At 34.5% G+C, this 21,120-nt stretch overlaps 1 protein-coding gene across 1 annotated transcript in view; it reads right to left on the bottom strand.

The window, feature by feature from the left end:
* Nucleotides 1–20,684, bottom strand: part of LOC115233966 (platelet endothelial cell adhesion molecule-like) — a 142,260-nt gene extending 121,576 nt beyond the window's left edge. The window contains exon 1 of the mRNA XM_029804633.1: nucleotides 19,959–20,684. Coding sequence (XP_029660493.1) covers nucleotides 19,959–20,013 — 55 coding nt within the window. The 5' untranslated portion in view covers nucleotides 20,014–20,684. The remainder of the gene's footprint in view (nucleotides 1–19,958) is intronic.
* Nucleotides 20,685–21,120: the final 436 nt, after the last annotated feature.

Below are 21,120 nucleotides of genomic sequence, written 5' to 3'. Positions count from 1 at the left end.
TATATACGAGCTCGGTCGATGAGGTCGATGAGAGAGTCGCTTTGCGGACACCCTGTGAAAGTGAGCGCTTTTATTAGCGAATGTTTGCCCCATGCATTGCAAACACGTCTATCATATACGAGCTATTAAAGAGCGGTCGATGAGAGAGTCGCTTTGCGGACACCCTGTGAAAGTGAGCGCTTTTATTAGCGAATGTTTGCCCCATGCATTGCAATTTCATACAACACGTCTATTTTTTTTTTATTACGGACACACAAAGTAAAACAGCTAAATAAAGTTAAAATAAAAGTTAGTATCCGCATTTAAGCATTAAAGTAATGTCGAAGAACTGACTCACGTTAGCTTAAGCATCTGTTTTATTCTCTATCTTTATTATACCAACAAAAAAGACCATTCAAACAAGGATATAAAGAAAAATAAATCAACTACAAAATTTTATTTGTTGGCTGTTATTGCTTCAAAAGAATATTAAAAGTAAGAGAGAGAGAATATATATATATATATAGAAATGTTTTGATATTTTTCACGTTCCACAAGTTTTCCCGCAAAATATATCGTGAAAAATACTCAAATTCATGTCGAATTCCTATAAGAAAATTGTTCGTTCATGTCATTAATCATTGTGACTTATATTCTTTACGAAAGCAATAATAAATGATACGCATCCACCATAATTGTATTTACAGACGTCGATAAATTAACGATAGTTATCGCTATTTTGTGAAATTCCGTTAATAAGTTTTAGATCGTATTGGTGGTACGAATTCCTTCGTCGATATTCGGTATCGAGAAGAATAGTGGAAACAGCTAGTCCCTCGGGGTATCTGCAATATAGAGAAATGGAATCCAAGCGAATACTCACCGAAGCAGAAATAACTACACATGACTTGACAATTACTGGAATAAACCATGATATTTACAAGCATTACTACCACATATATGAATCTTCTCGATATCGGCAAAAATTGCGTGTAAATTGCTACTCACTGCAAATATCATCGCGCGGTGTAATTTTCTTGATTGCACAGTTTTGTATTTTTTGCAAAAATTAAACATACGGTTATATTAATCACTAAAATTTAAATATTAATTTTGATTTATATCTTATCTTGTAATAAAATATAGAGTTGTTCAAATAGAGAATTGCAAGATTCTGAAGAATTATATCTCTGACAATCTATTTTATGATCAAGTCGGAAATTGATTAATATTAAAGCTAGACACATAATTCACAATAGAGGCATCTTTAACAAATTTTAGCTCTTCTCGCATATGAAGGGCGAGTTTCGAGTAATTATCTATAGTCATGAGATTATAAAGTCCGCATATTCCCTGTGTAATTACCAGATCCTTATAGATTCAGGTAGTGTTTCGTACGTATATATGCCATGTTTTCTTTAGCGCTAATGCTGTTCTGAACGTTTAATCACTAGAAAGGATCGTGTTGAATGTTTGCCCACATAATCGTCAGAGTGTAATCGGCAGAACGAATCGTACTATGCATTTGAGTGGTATCAACTCTAGCGTATACCAAAATTCAATGCTATCTAATTGCTCACTTATGGCCGCATTCGCCAATTTAATTGCTCTACCGGGAGATCTTCGAGACGTCGAGTTCGCGAAGCGTCGGTCGTAGTTGAATGCAGAAAATTTGGGCAGTTAGAAACAAACTGTGTAATGTACGCAGCTACTACATGGCTGCTCCGAGACTAGTACTTCGATCGCTCCTAGTCGAGAGCGTGAATTCGCGGCTGGAAATTTCGCTCGTGAAGGGCAATTGGACGCGGTTATGCGAAAGAGAACCAACTACCGATGCAAATTGGGGATCAAATCCACTTTTGCTCCGCTATCTTCGAATGAAGTAAAATTTTCTAGTTTGTATGAGTCGCGTAAGATATTATTTTCATAATGTAATATTTTAATATATATATATATATATATATATATATATATATATATATATATATATATATATATATATATATATATATATATATTAAATTATGAAATTATGAAAATAATATCTTACGCGACTCATACAAACTAGAAAATTTTACTTCATTCGAAGATAGCGGAGCAAAAGTGGATCAATTTGCATCTATATATATATATATATATTAAAATATTACATTATGAAAATAATATCTTACGCGACTCATACAAACTAGAAAATTTTACTTCATTCGAAGATAGCGGAGCAAAAGTGGATTTGATCCCCAATTTGCATCGGTAGTTGGTTCTCTTTCGCATAACCGCGTCCAATTGCCCTTCACGAGCGAAATTTCCAGCCGCGAATTCACGCTCTCGACTAGGAGCGATCGAAGTACTAGTCTCGGAGCAGCCATGTAGTAGCTGCGTACATTACACAGTTTGTTTCTAACTGCCCAAATTTTCTGCATTCAACTACGACCGACGCTTCGCGAACTCGACGTCTCGAAGATCTCCCGGTAGAGCAATTAAATTGGCGAATGCGGCCATAAGTGAGCAATTAGATAGCATTGAATTTTGGTATACGCTAGAGTTGATACCACTCAAATGCATAGTACGATTCGTTCTGCCGATTACACTCTGACGATTATGTGGGCAAACATTCAACACGATCCTTTCTAGTGATTAAACGTTCAGAACAGCATTAGCGCTAAAGAAAACATGGCATATATACGTACGAAACACTACCTGAATCTATAAGGATCTGGTAATTACACAGGGAATATGCGGACTTTATAATCTCATGACTATAGATAATTACTCGAAACTCACCCTTCATATGCGAGAAGAGCTAAAATTTGTTAAAGATGCCTCTATTGTGAATTATGTGTCTAGCTTTAATATTAATCAATTTCCGACTTGATCATAAAATAGATTGTCAGAGATATAATTCTTCAGAATCTTGCAATTCTCTATTTGAACAACTCTATATTTTATTACAAGATAAGATATAAATCAAAATTAATATTTAAATTTTAGTGATTAATATAACCGTATGTTTAATTTTTGCAAAAAATACAAAACTGTGCAATCAAGAAAATTACACCGCGCGATGATATTTGCAGTGAGTAGCAATTTACACGCAATTTTTGCCGATATCGAGAAGATTCATATATGTGGTAGTAATGCTTGTAAATATCATGGTTTATTCCAGTAATTGTCAAGTCATGTGTAGTTATTTCTGCTTCGGTGAGTATTCGCTTGGATTCCATTTCTCTATATTGCAGATACCCCGAGGGACTAGCTGTTTCCACTATTCTTCTCGATACCGAATATCGACGAAGGAATTCGTACCACCAATACGATCTAAAACTTATTAACGGAATTTCACAAAATAGCGATAACTATCGTTAATTTATCGACGTCTGTAAATACAATTATGGTGGATGCGTATCATTTATTATTGCTTTCGTAAAGAATATAAGTCACAATGATTAATGACATGAACGAACAATTTTCTTATAGGAATTCGACATGAATTTGAGTATTTTTCACGATATATTTTGCGGGAAAACTTGTGGAACGTGAAAAATATCAAAACATTTCTCAGAGATAGATCAACATTTCCATTCAACTATTTTTCTCTAGAAAGCTAACATTTTCGTTCAATAATCTCTCGACAATTTTTCGTTAGTTTTACGCATGATCAATCCGCTCGAAAAATAATTTAAAAAATGCGAACACTTCAACTTTATTTTTATTAAAATCTGTCAAAATTATCACGCCCGTTGCTTCGCAGTAACAAATTCGCGAACAAATATTAATTAATTTAATTTTACGATTGTTATACCATAATATATAAATCAATATTTGTGCGTTTACACACACTAATTGATGAATGTCGAGAGATATGTGAAATGTAAAGTATCGTCCAACATGTAAAGAGTACAATTTAATTACAGACAAGTATATAGAAATTCCATAACCACTAAAGCACTTTTCAACCAAAACTAAAAAGGATGACGATTGTTGAAACGACGATAATTATAAATAATTCAAAGGTTTTATTAAATTAGAACGTATTAATATTTAATAAACTCTTGTTTTGAGTTAATTTCAAGTATGTATCTAGGTATAATCTAAGTTTAATACAAATTTCATTAAATACCTAATTACCAAGAAATATAATGTTGAAAATTGAGAAGACTAATAATTGCTTTCCCCATAAAGTTTTCGCCCAACCACACAGTTAACTACAAGAATCCAAAAATAATTAGCATGATATAGTAAGTTCAACACACCTGATACGCTGTACTTATATCGAAAATGTTTTACGCTGTGTGCGCGCGCGCGTGCGTCTGTGATCTGGATGTACGGACAATTCTAAAATTATCGATACATTCTCCGACGCTATGAATTTTTTGATTTTAATGTAAAATAGCCATAAGCAAATTATCGATACTTTCTCCGACGCTATGAATTTTTTGATTTTGATGTAAAATAGCCATAAGCAAATTTGAACATTATATGCTTCCTTGTAAGTTCTCAATTTTAAATGTTAATATAAATTAACATAAATCCTTTAATAAAAATTAATATTCTATTAAAAAAAAGAACATTAAAAATTTTAAAAATTTCATTATAATATTTGTATCCATTAATTTTGATTCCCTTATCCTTTTATCTAAAAAGATTTCATTTTTCAATGCTAAAAGTGTGGAGTTTAAAGATATTTTATAACAATATTTTTGTTTGATTTTTAATTGATGCAGATTTCAAAAAATTCACAAATAAAAATGATGTTAATGTTGAAACATCCTACATACGTTTGAATTTCAAAAGAAAGCATGTGTATATATTTATGATTAAAATCAGAGATAGCTAAAATATATCGTTCTACGCGCTGTACAACAACCAAATTTCAAGTGTGATGATAAGCATAGGTGTCATATATATAACACGAGACCCTCTTCTCATGTAGTACGTTGAGGTTATAAGTTCTCTTGATATCATCGTAATAACATCGTAATAATATAAAACGAATGTGAATATATATTCATTCTATAAATATATCTATCGCTAATAATTAATATATTTTTCAATAGGTGATTATACAGATCCATAATACTATTAATATTAATACGATTATAATAAACTAATTTTTTTATATCTGCAAACGCATCATATATATCTATAAAAATTGATAAATTATTTTTTTCTTTTTTAACGGGGATTATAATATAAATCACAACGACAGCGTTTGTAAGAATTGATTTACAGCAAATTAAAAAAAAATTGTTCTTTTAATTATTTTATTACGCAATTAAATAACGTTAATAATACCATGCTTTAAATCACGCCAATTTGTGTCGGACAACTACAAATCACTGCAAAAGGGGAGCGGTAATCAAACATACCGCTCGAATCTACACGTTCTCGAGAAGGTGTTAACTGCAGATGCAGACATTAGCTTCCGCGCCTTTGGGACTTTGTCACAGCATGAAGAAGGGCGTGGCGTCTAATTGAAAGGGGATTAATTAAGGCGCGTACACGGTAAGAAAATCTCGCGCGCTACTCGAACGGTTTCCACCATCTCGTGGGATTTCTTGCCGAATTATGCACGAAGTCCCCTTCCCTCCCCCCCAGACATCGCCTGGCCTTTCTGTTCACCTCGTGGAGTGCCGTGGGAAATGCTTCCCGCTCACTGGGGCGTTTTGTAGCACAGCATCAGCAGGTACTACAGGAAAGAGAGAGAGAGAGACAGAGTGAGAGGGGGGGGGGGAAGGGAGGGGGAGCATGTGTGAGAGGGAGCGATGGATAGAGGAGAGGAAGGCGAGACAGTTGGAATTTTGATAACGTTAGGGTCGAGGTTGCGTGCTTTGCCGCAGCAACCACGACATTTCTCTCGCAGTTATTCCGCAGCAAAAAAGAAATCCGCGCTCGCCCTGCCGCATACTTCGCGCCAGAATCCCTTCGGCATTGCCTCGCCTTGAAATTCAACGATGCCCAACAGCGCGCCGACTCGTTTTCTAACGAGAAAACCACACGAGCGTTCTTACCGCGGCTAATATTTTCCCAAAAAGTATCGCGGCAAACAAATATTTGCGCTATGCAAAAGGGGGCAACCGCGCTACAGTTGAAGATTATTTAACAGAATAATTGTGCGATCTTTATGGAATGATTGTACAATAATACATACAATTTTGTTAACATTCCGTTCCTCTCTATGTATCTTGTATTCTGCCTTTCGCATCCTTCATTATTTTTACAAAATAATGTATTCTGTATCCGAAAGTATCACGGTGCAACGGTCGGACGTGAACAACACTGCGAATTTTTGCGCCGATAAAAAACCGGCCGAGATACGTCATTTTGCATGCGTTACTTTTGCCATCGTGAGTTTCGAATAATTTCGTGATGCGCAGCGTCCGTTTACTGTATTCTTAGGACGGACCGTAGCGAAGCAATAAAGTACCAGAGCTGAAGTCTCGCGGAATATTTTTGCAGAACATATATATACCGCGAGAGACGTAACGCACGACCAAGTATTCCGGTACACGCGTTATATCGTCGCAATATTCGCACGCACGGTCAAACGTCGCACGCTGTTTTGGACAGACAAGAACGTATGTTCCGCAAGTACTCGGGAAAGATTGATGGGCGGCAACGATATCGACGATATAACGGTAAAATCTCGCGGCTCGTATAGTCAAATAAGGCCGAATTCTCAATGATGACAAATAATAAACAAGAATTTTATCTCCAATACCTGATATATTAATGGTGTAAAATTTTCCTCGAGAATTATAAATATTATTGTATATTTTATATCAGATATACATGTTTTCTTACGTTTCAAATCATCAATTCGTATACAGTACGTGGTATTTATTATTTTATTCCAATTACGATTGTATATTTTTATTCGAAGATGTAAAAAGAAACTGTACTCGCATCTGCTATACCGAGGACCGACGACCGCATTCTTTCCCTTAGTTCCCTTGCAACGGCTGCAACGGCAATAATCACATAAATCCACCTCGCAAAAGACGCGTCGTATCAGCGCGCACACTCGTATACGTCGCATCGTTTATTATCGCATTCGCGCCAGTTGGACGGTCCCGTGTATATTATTAAACCATCTTCACCCTCGGCGTATGCCATCTCTTAACGTTTACGCACGTCGCTAAAATTATACGCGGGATCTTTCTTTTTCCTCAGTCTCGCGCTTGTCTCTTTACAATCCTCGCGGTTCCACTTGCGCGCACTCGCCGCGCGTTTCGTCTGACACGCTCGCAGAAACCACGAATACCGCGGCGTGAATATTTTTCTCAAGAGTGCGAGACTGTATTATGGCTATAATTCTCCACAACTCCCTCGTTTTCAACGTAAATTTCTTGGTAGTTAAATATTTAGTAAAAATATCTAGCCCATTAAATTTGTCAGAATAATATAAAAATTAAGGGAATGTATACAGGGTGCGGCATTTATAGTGACGCACGCAAATATCTCGCAAAGTAAGCAAGATGGAAAAAAATGTTTTATACAAAAGTTGTAGGGTTCAGAGGAGGACACATGATGAAAATATGGACTTGACCTTGAGTGACCTTTTCAAGGCCAAGTCAATGTGATCGATATTTTCTTAAATGGAACCCCCCCTTTTTTTATTGCATATTCTTGTAGCTTATCTCGAAAGCTTTTCAAAACACTATAATAAAGTATTTTTTCATTAAGTACTTTTTGAGTTATTTTATATTTTATTCTGACATATTTTGATATAAAAAATAAAATATCTCGTAAAATATTTAGTTTTCGATAATCATACCGTAATACTTTTATCTACAGAATAATGAGACAAATCAATTAGTAAAAAAAAATAATTGTTTCTAAGAAAAAGTATGTAATTATTTACAACGTATTTTTTAAAACAATTATTTGTTTTTTTCTTTACACTAATTGATTTGTCTCATTATTCTATACATAAAAGTATTACGGTAAGATTATCGAAAACTAAATATTTTACGAGATATTTTAATTTTTATATCAAAATATGTCAGATTAAAATATAAAATAACTCAAAAAGTACGTAATGAAAAAATACTTTATTATAGTGTTTTGAAAAACTCTCGAGGTAAGCTACAAGAATGTGCAATAAAAAATGGGGGGTTTCATTTAAGAAAATATACGAACACTTCTACCGGAAACGCCCATGCATGGATCCCTTTGGGTTCAGGCAAACATGTCGAAATCGATCAAACGTATCTCCGCGGATTGACGTATGCGTACAAATAAACAAATCGATGTATGCGCGATTTGCTTCGATTATCTTGAGAACACATTTTCGATAAATCACGGCCGTTCCATTACTCGTATTTTTAGTAACTTCCGATTTTACTTCCGTGTGATCATGACCGAAATTTTCGCGTATGTTCTACAGAAACATCTTGAGAAATTTAGGATATATATAGGGTGCGGCATTTATAGTGACGCGGGCATATTTCTCGGAAACGAAGCGAAATATTAAAAAATGGTTTAGACAAAAGTTGTAGGGTTCCAAGGGTGACACATGATGAAAATATGGACTTGACCTTGAGTGACTTTTTCAAGGCCAAGTCAATGTGATCGATGTTTTCTTAAATGGAACCCCCCTTTTTTTATTACATATTCTTGTAGCTTATCTCGAGAGCTTTTCAAAACACTATGATAAAGTATTTTTTCATTAAGTACTTTTTGAGTTTATTTTATATTTTAATCTGACATATTTTGGTATAAAAAATAAAATATCTCGTAAAATATTTAGTTTTCGATAATCTTACCGTAATACTTTTATGTACAGAATAATGAGACAAATCAATTAGTGTAAAGAAAAAAACAAATAATTGTTTTAAAAAATACATTGTAAATAATTACATATTTTTTCTTAAAAACAATTATTTTTTTTTACTGATTGATTTGTCTCATTATTCTGTACATAAAAGTATTACGGTAAGATTCTCGAAAACTAAATATTTTACGAGATATTTTATTTTTTATATCAAAATATGTCAGATTAAAATATAAAATAACTCAAAAAGTATTTAATGAAAAAATACTTTATTATAGTGTTTTGGAAAGCTCTCGGGATAAGCTATAAGAATATGTAATAAAAAATGGGGAGTTCCATTAAGGAAAACATCGACCACATTGACCTCACCTTGAAAAGACTACTTAAGGTCAAATCCATATTTTTATCATGTGGCCCCCTCGAAACCATGCAACTTTTGTCTGAAACATTTTTTGATATCTCACTTCGTTTCCGAAAAATATGCCCGCGTCACTATAAACGCCGCACCCTGTATATACGCATATATGTTTAATATATGTGTAATAGATGTTTACTCTTCAAATAATAAAATAAAAAAATATTTAAAGTTTATCATATCCTTTTTTATCCTTGTTGGTCTCAAATTTAGACATCAGAGTCATTTTATAATTGTTAATTCAATACTATATTGAAAAAAAAAAATTTCCCTTCCAACAAAAATATCACGCACGCAGCTTGAAATGTACAAAACAATCAAAAAAATCGGTCGAAAACAAATAAATTTATACGGGAAAGCTTTCGATATGTAGCATTCAGCGTATTAGCTAATTTGTAGAAGTGGTCTCGACGTTAGAGACTTGCGTATGTTGTGTATGTATACATGTGAGTAAAAAAAAAGAAAAAAAAATACAAATAGAAATAAAACAAAATATAAATTCTTTCGGCAAATTTGGAAGTTACTCCCCTATTGTATACATGTTACATCGCTTTCAATATTTGATATTTAAATATAAATGTGCAATTAAATACTTCTTAAATTATGTAATAATATATCAATAACTCTCTCTCCTCCCCCTCCTTTCTCTTTCTTCATTAATATTATATGCGATGTGATCTCTTTTTTCTGGATAGAAAATTTGATTAAGCGACCCTTAAGATGGTTGAAAGTTTTCAACCTTTAAGTAGAAACTTTCGCCGTATTATCTACTTAAAATATTTGCACCAAATACTTCTCACATTCCTTGTAAAACTGATAACAACTTACTCGTAAGAAATAATAATATAAAATACATTTTCTCGAATTCCTATTGCATTCATGGAAAGGCTGTGTGTTATTCTTATCATTTCTCTGTTACTCTCTTGGGGGATCCATAATGTGAAAAGCGTTACCATTCCAAACTATGTATACGCGCACGGTTTGCCAAGTCAATGCAACCAAGGAAATTTATGCGCGCAAACATCTCTGAAATCATGGGTAATTTAACGTGGAACGAGAAGAACCGCGAAGTCATTTAAAAGTTTGGAAAGTTGTCTTAGGCAAGAAAAACTTCTTGCTCATGCGCGTTAAAAGTTGGAGACGAGATCGATTATGATAATATTCGTTCTCAACTTATGTATCGTTATGAAAAAAATATCTTAATTGCGAATAAAACGAAAGCGCATAAATATCGAGAAAATTATTATATGTGAAGATATATTAGTCCTTCATTGCGGCTCTCTCTCTTTCTCTTTCTCTCTCTCTCTCTCTCTTCGCCATTTACTTCATGCCAGTATAAATTATAAGTAGTCTTCTGTGTTAGTTTAGTAGGCGTGTGCATGACACGCTCTTGGTAACGATAGCGCGACTACTTCGAACTGAATCCATTATGCCGTATACGAATATTACAAAGCTTACTGAATTGTAAATGAGGCTCCTGTACTTGGTGGGGTTAGCAACGATAACTTCGGTTACTAGCCAACACCATTGCGTCTGCGAGCGCGATTCGAGTTCGTAAGTTCTGTTAATCTTTACTCATCTTGGTATTAAAGTCATAATGTAATCACGAGTGTTATGTGATACTTATTGTTCGCTGTAGCTCGCGTAATCATTAAGTGTTTCCTACGTTTAGTATGCAGTACAAACGTCATCAATTTTATCAAGTTCAATCATTTGAAGCAATTGTGTATGAATTAAACGCGTATGAAAATGCAATAGAAAGTAATGTAATATATAAAGCTATCAATTAGAATAATACAATACTTTGATAAAAGTAATAAAGTTTAAAGAGAAATATGTATTTAAGAAAATATTTAAGACTGCTCGCGCTTCAATTTTAATCATCATCATGTTGCATTAATATTTTCATATCAACAAATAAAAGTATAAAAATCAAGTAGCGCGCTCTTACAACATTGTAAATTGTTAAAAGTTAAGACGATCCAACTAACCGTTCTAACAATTTTCGATAGGTTCTCGGCAAAATAGTTTGTTCACGATAACGAGAATTCTTGTCAACCTGCCGTTAGAGAAATAAATCGCCGTGTATCTATATAAAACCTCGATTCTTCCCGCCGAGTGTCTCTTTTCGCTTCGAAGCTTCGACAGATCCAAGACGTTTACCTGGCACGAGTCTCCAAAGACTCATTGCGCTACAGTTTCGTGTTTCTTTTCCGCCGACCTCCTTTTTACTTCTTTCCCCGCTACCTCTTTTCCTACATCGAGGCCTCTCCCTCAGGAATAAAGACGAAAATTGACAAATCCTTTGTTTCCATGTGCACGTTGCACTGTCTGTATTCGTCTCGTAATGATAGTTCCTTTTTGTAATCTAGTGAAATTGTACAAAGACGAATCTAAGACTCGAAGAACCTCGTATATAAAATAACTAATTTCAAAGTCTGGCAATATACTCAAATGTGATTTAAAATGTTCATAAAATTTCAATTTTTTAAGTTAGATAATCAATTAAATAGTTCTTTTGATTCAGATTCTTTTATTATAATAATTAGTTAGATACACTTAAATACTTTCAGTTCGGATAAAATTTTTAGTTTTCTAGATTGCATAAATACTCAATAATTTTTAATACTCTTTTAATGCTAAAAACATAATAATGTTGTTACTATTATCTTTCGGACCTTTAAAACGCACGTGTTAAAATCATTTGAGAATCATCTTGCACTTGTGGTAATTTATCAAGTGCACAGACACGTTAGGATATTTACAGAACAGAGAATAAATGGATATTATTATACACATACAATTCACGTGTAACCGTAACTAAATTGTTATACAGAGCTCCTTTAACCGACACGTCTGGCTTGCATTTCGCGTATCTTTTTGAGACCGGTCGCATCGTTGACGCTGTCATCATCACGGTTATACAGAGCCGCGGGCGAGACGCGCAACTATACCGCAATTAAAATATGAGCGAAAGAGAGGAAAGTGCAAGGTTCATTCAAAGCGCTCCCGTTTTTTACTCGCCTTGGTAACGTCGCATAGAGGAGGCGAACCATAAGACGCATTCACTGTATCCCGCGGGGTCTTTCGTCGGCTAATGCGAGATGAAATTACAGCCCTCGTCCGAGGTTCCGGTCGACGGTCGCATCGTCCACATTAAAGACAGTGACACCTCTTTCCGTACCCCTTTTATTTTCCGGCATGTGTGTGGGTGCGTGCGAGGGCATTCCTTTCAACTGGTCGGATCGCCAGGTGGAACGAACGCTCGCCATCCCATTTTTACAAAAAACCGCCGCTCTTAATCTCGAACGGAAGGCAATCCTCGGCTCTACGAGTTTCAAAGAGGAGTTTTCTAGTTATTGGAAAATATTCTCCAGAGTTTAACGAGATAACTTATACTTTTACGATCAAAGATTGACATTGTACGGATATCGCGAAAGTCTTCCGGAAGTGCCGGACTATGCTCGAGCTTCCAGAAAGGCTCGAACGAGATCGGTTTTCGGGAAAACAGAGACTTCCGTTTAAATTATATCTCGAGATTGGCAAATATGTTCCAATTAAAATGCTTGACTTGTGCTGTTTGAATCTCGTATGAGCTTTTTAATATTTTGAACAAAAAGGTAATCTCGCTCGAGTATTAAACCAATTTTACACGATTCATTTTTGATGCTCGATTTAATATCATCTGAAAAAAATTGTGTAATGTAAGTAAATTTTAGGGAAAGTATTAAACCGTAAATGAAATTTTTAATTTATTTAAAATATTTTAATTGAGAGATTTATTTTAACTATGATTAAACTTATTGTAAAAAATGATATTAACTTTGGCTTTTAAATGAAGAAAACAAATTACGTAAAATCATTTTAATTATAATTATTTTAACTTACGAAATGCTGTGAAATTGTTTTGTACATGTCCTTTTCAGCGATGAAACGCTCCTATCTTTTATTATTTATAAAACAATAGCAATTGTAAAAAAGATAGATTTATCGCATACACACAGTTATCATTTTATTATAAAAAAAAATCATCCCTAAAAATAAAACACCACCATATATTTAACCGGTAAGCCGATCCGAGTTTTGATAATGAAACCTTGGGATTTTTTTTGCGGATGAGGTATTTAAAACAAAGTTTACCTGCGCCCTTATTTGAGCACAGAGGATTATAAAGTTCATTACGGTACCAGGATAGAAAAAAAAAATTAATAGCATTCCGAAACTTTTAGGTTGATGGAAAAATGTGCAGCTTATAATACAGTCCCGAAAAGCATCGGTCGTGTTCCTTGTTTTTACTCTTTCGTTGTATTGTCTGTTTTTGAATGCGGTCTGTTTTATATGCAACAACGCATGGAATTAAGGATCAAAGTACGTTTTCAAAATTTCACCAAATAAAATATAATAGATAGAGAAAAATGAAATAGATGTTTTTATAATCTAGTCTCAATATGATTTAAAAAAATAAAAGATTACTTGAATGAAAAATAAAAATGAAATGAAAATAGAAAAATAAAAAAAATAGAAATGAAGTATAAAACTTGAAGGAATTCAAATAGAGAGAGCTAATATAACTAATCAAATAGATAATAATTTTTAATCCTGATGTTATATATTTTTCTCTCTTCTCTCTAACAACTTGCTACAATGCTTCTTTACAAAAATAAAAATATTATATAAAGAATAGAATTTTTCCGTTAACATATAAACAGATTTATGCATTTTTTCTTTTAATCTTAATTATTACGATTTTATTCTCTTAATTTGCCTCAAACCGCCATATTTTTTATATATATAGACAATAAAGCTTTGTATCTTTTATAAACATTTATAGCGTACATATTATTCTGTCAGATACGCATAAAATCTCACCCAATAAACATGCGCAAACGGGATAGAAAAAATATAGAAAAAAGTAAAATATATTGCAATCTGCTTGATTGAGCTTTTAAAAATACGATAAATGTGCAATGAACAAAGAGGCTTTGATATTGCAAACTGCAGCATATTTACGTTTTACGAAAAGCGTATTTACGTTTTACATAAATTTTGATCAATATTTTAAACATATCTATATTCCAAAGGGAAATTTATTTGAGATCACGTAATACGTTAATTTAGGTAAGTACAGCAAGTTCGCCAAATACAAATGGTACATGACAAACCAAGCTAATGTGGATAATCACCGGACACGGCAGTTACTGCCACAGAAGCCAATGATTAAGATTAATATTAGCGAGTCTGACAGCAACGATGTTATCATGCGACACGTAGCACGACGGCAAGCCATTTGTATTAGACTTTGTATATGCGTGATAATAAGGATTTTACGATTGCGAGTATGATGTTAATAAGAAAAAAACGTATTTCAGGTGTCTTAACTATTTTGTTTTGCACAGTCACATATATATGCGCTTGTATCATATTTGTTTCTTAATAATTCAAATTAATTACAATCGAGAAAAATTTCGCGAGAGAATATAAAAACATATTGATTATGATATATTATTTTTTAACATTATTATATTAAAATAAAATTGTTATATCACAAACTAAATTAATGTGAATAATCACCGAATATCATAGTTACAATGATTAAGATTAATATCACCATGCCTAGCAAGAACAATATTATTATGGGTCGCGACAAGAAGCAGCAAGAAACCCATAATGTATTTGTTCCATAAAATAGTATTCTGAATATATTGCTATTAATATTTATATTTTAATATTTGCAAACGTACAATAAACGCAGCAACATAATAATGTGAAAATATAAAATAATAACGTAATATAACAATAATATTAAAAAAAATATTTTATTATTTCTTTTGTTTATGCAACTCTCCTACCATCTAAATAAAAAATTAAATTACGTCTCCTTGATTCTTCGAAATATTTGCGATTGCGACGGAAGTTTGCGTTTAATTTGTCATTTCCAGCGCTAAATTTTGAATCCGCGAATAATATTCTTGGTCGCTTGCAGCTCATTCCGATAGCGCAGTCTCTCAATTATAACTACTCACGACAGCGGTTTCGCTTCCAATACGCGCGTTGACTGGCTTTAAACAACACCGGTACTAAAGGTAGTTCCCGAAGCGCAACTGGATGCGCGAGCAAAGCCAAGTAACTCTGTGAAGTTCCCGAAATACGCACTAAATTGCCCTAACATCGTGGCGTTTAGAGTTGATAGTTTCGATAGTAAAATAAAAAGGCTTTAAAAATTCGTTTCTCTCTCCTGTAATTAATTAAGCCACCTGTCTCACGAGAGCGTCAACTGGGAACCGCCTAATGCCGCAACCGTGTCTCGGCAGATCAGCATGCTGCGTATGCGCGCATCTACGCGAAGCACTTGGTCGTGATATTCCTGGCTTAACACCGCCCTCATCAAAATTGTAATTAAACTCCATACACGTAATTCTCGATTCGGGCGGTTAATGCGTTCGCGACAGCTAGGCGTGTAAATAAATTCGTGTAAAACAAGTGCGAGCGTAATTCTCTCACATTAAATGTTGGCGATCCTTTGTTGAGCGCGCGGCTCTAGTTTACAAATTCTCCTCGTTTTCATCCTGCTGGTAGTGAGTTTTTTTAACTCACTAATTGCGTAAGCCGAGAATTATTATTACTTCCCCTTTATAAGTTTAAACAAATTACTTTATCTAACATGCATATTGTATATATGGTATAGCGTATAATGCACCACAAATTTAATGAAATAAAATATTGTCAAAGAGTTTTCATAGAAGACGATTAGTATAACGCAATTTTTATATTAAACGGCTATAAACGAGCAATCTATATAATTAATCTTTTTTATGTAAATATACACAAAAATTATTTTTATGGAAATCAAGATTTATATATTACTAGCTTTTAGGCCCGCGCTTCGCGCAGGCTTCAAAGTGTATCCATCTTCAATATTTTACCTAGCATATAATAGATGTTATATTTTTTATTATTTATTCACATATTTTTTTTCACGATTGACGTACTCACCGTTAATCCACTATTATTATGTATTCACCATTAATCCACTATTATTTGCTATAATTTATTTTTATAATTTTTCTATTTATAAAACCTCTCTATATACTATATTTTTCCAAAAAAATTTGTGATTTTTTGAAATAAGATTCTCTTAATTGCTGAATTTATCAATATTAACTTTAACAATTTCCCTTTTAGTTCCTTTAATTATTGATTTAAATTTCGCAAATGTTATAAATATTTAATTTAACTTTTTTTTTATTTTTTATTATACCCTTTTCGAATAAAAGGTGTGACACTAAAGAAAAACCACATAGTAGCCATCCCCGAAAAATTAGCAAAACTTTGATACCAATTTCGAGAAAATCGGTCTATAAATGTGAAACATAGTGTGTAGGTGCGTGGGTGGGTGGGTGGTAGTGAAAAAGTAAAAAAAAACCGCATAGTAGCCATCCCCGAAAAATTAGCAAAATTTTGGTACTAATTTCGAGAAAATCGGTCCATAAATGTGGAATATAGTGTGTGGGTGCGTGAAAAATGGTAGCAAAATTTTGGTATCAGTTTCGAGAAAATCGGTCCATAAATGTGGAATATAGTGTGTGGGTGCGTGAAAAATTAGCAAAATTTTGGTACCAATTTCGAGAAAATCGATCCATAAATGTAGAAATAGTTTGCGGTCCGACAGACAGACAGACAGACAGACGGTACTTATATATATATAATAGATAATTATATATAGATTTATATAGATTTATAAATTTTCAAAATTTCTACTCTACGCCGATGACCTCAAAATTTTTCGGCAGGTTAACACTGTGGATGATGCTCTCTGTCTTCAACACGATTTGGATGATCTAAACTCTTGGAGTAAAATCAATAATCTGTTTTTTAACCTATCTAAGTGTCTTGTTGTTCACTTCAGCCATAAAAAAATGCTCTATCCTTTGACTATAGATTGGACGGAGTTAATCTTTTAGTCGCTGATGATGTTCGTGATCTGGGCGTTGTATTCAGTAGAAATCTCTCTTTTGATGCACATATTCGGTCTATCACGAGCTCTGCCTTTAAGAAGCTGGGTTTCATTAATCGCTGCGGTAAACATTTTAAACAGATTAGTAAGATAAAATTGCTGTTTTGCACCTTAGTCAGGCCACAACTTGAGTACGCATCTGTTGTTTGGGATCCTTATCGGTTGAACCATATCACTCTTATTGAGCGTATTCAGCATCGCTTTTTTCGTGGATTGAGCTTTCGGTTGGGAAGATCAATGAGAATCTTTGATCACAATTATGATGAGTTATTGATTGATCTTAATTTATTAACTCTCAGCAGCAGGCGAATCTTTCTCAGCCTACTATTCTTGTACAGGTTATTGAATGGGGCAGTTGCATCTCCGGAGCTACTTGAGCGGATTCGACTCCTTGCTCTTTCTAGAGCTTTGAGATTCGGCTCTCTAGTACATCCTTTAAAACTGTATGTAAAAAGAAACAAAGTATTACATTACTTTAAAAAATGAAGCCCTTTATCTTTATATTAAATGAATCAAAAGTCGCGTATGCAGAAAAATTACTAAAACTACCATAATTAATATTTCTCGAAAAAAAATAAAATTATTAAACTTTTTTTGTGTGTTAGTTTAAAAACCAGACTCCTACGCTATTCTAAAAACGGCAATCCGTTGATTCCATACTTCCTTCAAACATTCAGTCTTCCGTTGCCTACTTCGACCCCTCTGCGTTCTCATTTTCCTCCCAGCAAACACGGCAATCGTTGAAAAAGAGTCAAGAGAAATCAAATGAGTTTGCGCGGGAGTGACAATGGAGTTTCGCGATTGTAATCAAGCTACTACGAGTGACGCGGGAAAAGGGACCGTCGTGGAGGGTTCAGAGACTGTCCTTCTCCACATTTGAATTTCCACGCAAAGGGAAACGAGCTGCCACCGATAACGTCTAGAAATCGTCCGCGGCGCAACGATAGAGACGTCGAATTAAGCACGATGCAGACCCTTAATTAAACGTTCGAAATTGAGCTATCGGTTAGATACTCTCTCTGCGGCACAAGAACTTGTACCCTTCTTTAACGCCAGCAAAACTCTCTGAAAATGTCTAAATTATCAGCGTGCGTATTCGTCATTTAACGATATTTTCCTGAACAGGAATAAAAATGAGTAGAAATTAAAATAGTTTCACACAAACCATTAATAGAATACAGAAACAGAAAATGAAACGATATTAATATTTTTCATTATTAAAAAAAGAGTATGCGTTGCCAATGGAAAATTTTAAAAAACAATTGTAATCTAAACTTTCTTTTTTTCGTGCTACCAATTTGTGTCATCGTTATTTCCATACCAATTACGTGCAACTATTGTTATATGAAAATATGAACAATATATATCGCAACCGCAGTAAATTAATATTTTGTTCATCTACAAACACAAAAAAAACAATATGTTTTAACGTGAAAAGATTAATTATTTCATGTAAGTTTCGATATAATTGGCGTGATTTTTCCAAAGAGAAAAAATATCAAAATATAGGAAAGAAACAACTATAGCTTTAGCTGAACATATCTCGAATTTTCTTGCACAATCGGTGCCACCAAAAAAAATGTAAGTACAATTTCTTTAAGAATAAAAGATCTACAAGTTTAATGCCATTTTACATACCACGTGACTCAATGATTCGACGCTGAAATTCGCGCGGCATGCTAAGGGTCTGTAATGTAAAGGATCTGTATCGTAACTTGTTCGCTGACTGGTCCCGCTACCATTCGCATTAACAAGGAAGACCGTCGTAAAAGCGGCGAGAAACACGCGCTAAAATGCGCGGGCCATCCACGAATGTTATATCTCCCTTTTGTCAGTGGCGTCGTGCAGCGCGATGGGCGCTGAAACGCGACGATGTAACCAGCGGGAGAGCTACTTTACGAGAAGACTTTTCCGCATTTTACACAGTCATCACCCCCGTTTTTCGTTTCCACCAAGGGGCCGAATCCCCTTGTCTGCAAGCGCGAAACGCCGGGGCGTCTTGGCGAGTTGCCGTTTGAAAAAGGAGATGGAAAATATTTATTATGCTCTCATTGTGAGAGACAATGGTAATATTATTATGATGACGAAGGTATTTTCATGTTATCAAGCTTTAACGATATCTTCTTCAACAAATTTTGAGACAGATTTTCTTTTTAACAAAAGCACATTTTGTGTGACTATATTTTTTTTTCAACAATTTTTTTAATGAATTTTATGAGAGAATTTGTTACAATTTCTAATATATATTATTTTATATCTGTTCTCTATATCTTTGCTGACTAATATAAAATCCACATATATACTGACTCATTCAATAAATCAACATCGAAATAGATAAAATTCTATCGTGTCTTACGATACAGGAAAATATGATAGTCATGTTATATAATTAAATAAAAATATTTAAAGAATAATATTTGTCGCACCATCAAAAAAAAAAAAAAAAATAAATAAATAAATAAATAAAGCATGCTATCGTCCTGTACCAAGAAACAGTTATTATATTACATTATTACGTAAAATACATGCAGTATAAAAGATAAAAAGTTTTAGATAAAACTTGTTATTTTAAAGATTTTATAAAAACCGCATCTTGAGATTTTCAAAAGAATTATATCCTACCCCTCATTTAATTGAAACGTCAACGAAAATCTTATATAAGTAACTGTATATCGCACGGTCGTGCATCGAGGCACGAATACACACATACACACACATACGCGAGATTCATTTCACAAAAAGACGCGAGAGATTATTTTTCAATGTCCACCACTTACTTGTTATTGCGAAGAAAACGATGGCCGCTTCTAGCCACAGGTGGCGAGTCTTCATCTTGATAACGCGTAAGAAGTCCACGGAGTGTCGAATTTCCTCGAAGAGTTCACCACCGGACTTTCTTTGAATTTACAGGCGCACTGATACACCACTCGCGGCGCGGCGGTTAACGAAACGCGTAAACGAAACTACGCCGAATTACGCGGCACCACATCTGTCTCTGGTGTCACGATACGCTCTCTTTTTCCCTCGTCGACTACTGTTACTTATTCGAACGAACGCGATCGTTGTACATCGACGATATTCTTAAGTATCACCTTCCGCGCGCGTTGTATCGGAGAACGGCACGTACCGGATTCACTGTCCAAACTTGCTAAACTTCACACTGTGTTCCGGGTTTCTTCGCTTGCTCACTTTCGCGACACCGGTAACGGTCGATTCAAATCATCCAGTGCGCCGAATTTATCACCGCGCGCTCTGAACTTTTCCGCTCTCGCTCTTTTCGCCTGCTAGTTCTTTCTCTTTTTTTTTCGTTCTCTTCTTTCGACAATCGCGGAATGCGTCGCGATCGACGGCAGTGTGTTCGTCGACGAGGGTTATCGATCACTGCGTGCCAACATACACGGCACGAGAGCACGAACGGAGATTTTAAGCACTGTTGACAGGGTAATTGCACGTATATCTGCACTGGATTGCGACGGACGAGACTGAGCGTCGCCGCGCGAAGCCGTTCTGTCGCGAGTCGCGCCTGCGTCGACCGCCCTTCAATCTCAAATAAATAAAGCATGCTATCGTCCTGTACCAAGAAACAGTTATTATATTACATTATTACGTAAAATACATGCAGTATAAAAGATAAAAAGTTTTAGATAAAACTTGTTATTTTAAAGATTTTATAAAAACCGCATCTTGAGATTTTCAAAAGAATTATATCCTACCCCTCATTTAATTGAAACGTCAACGAAAATCTTATATAAGTAACTGTATATCGCACGGTCGTGCATCGAGGCACGAATACACACATACACACACATACGCGAGATTCATTTCACAAAAAGACGCGAGAGATTATTTTTCAATGTCCACCACTTACTTGTTATTGCGAAGAAAACGATGGCCGCTTCTAGCCACAGGTGGCGAGTCTTCATCTTGATAACGCGTAAG

The sequence above is a fragment of the Formica exsecta genome, unplaced genomic scaffold (assembly GCF_003651465.1).
Source record: "Formica exsecta isolate Colony F162 unplaced genomic scaffold, ASM365146v1 scaffold192, whole genome shotgun sequence".
Lineage (NCBI taxonomy): Eukaryota > Metazoa > Arthropoda > Insecta > Hymenoptera > Formicidae > Formica > Formica exsecta.
The sequence above is the reverse complement of the archived record's forward strand: the minus strand, read 5'-3'. Positions and strand labels throughout refer to the sequence as shown.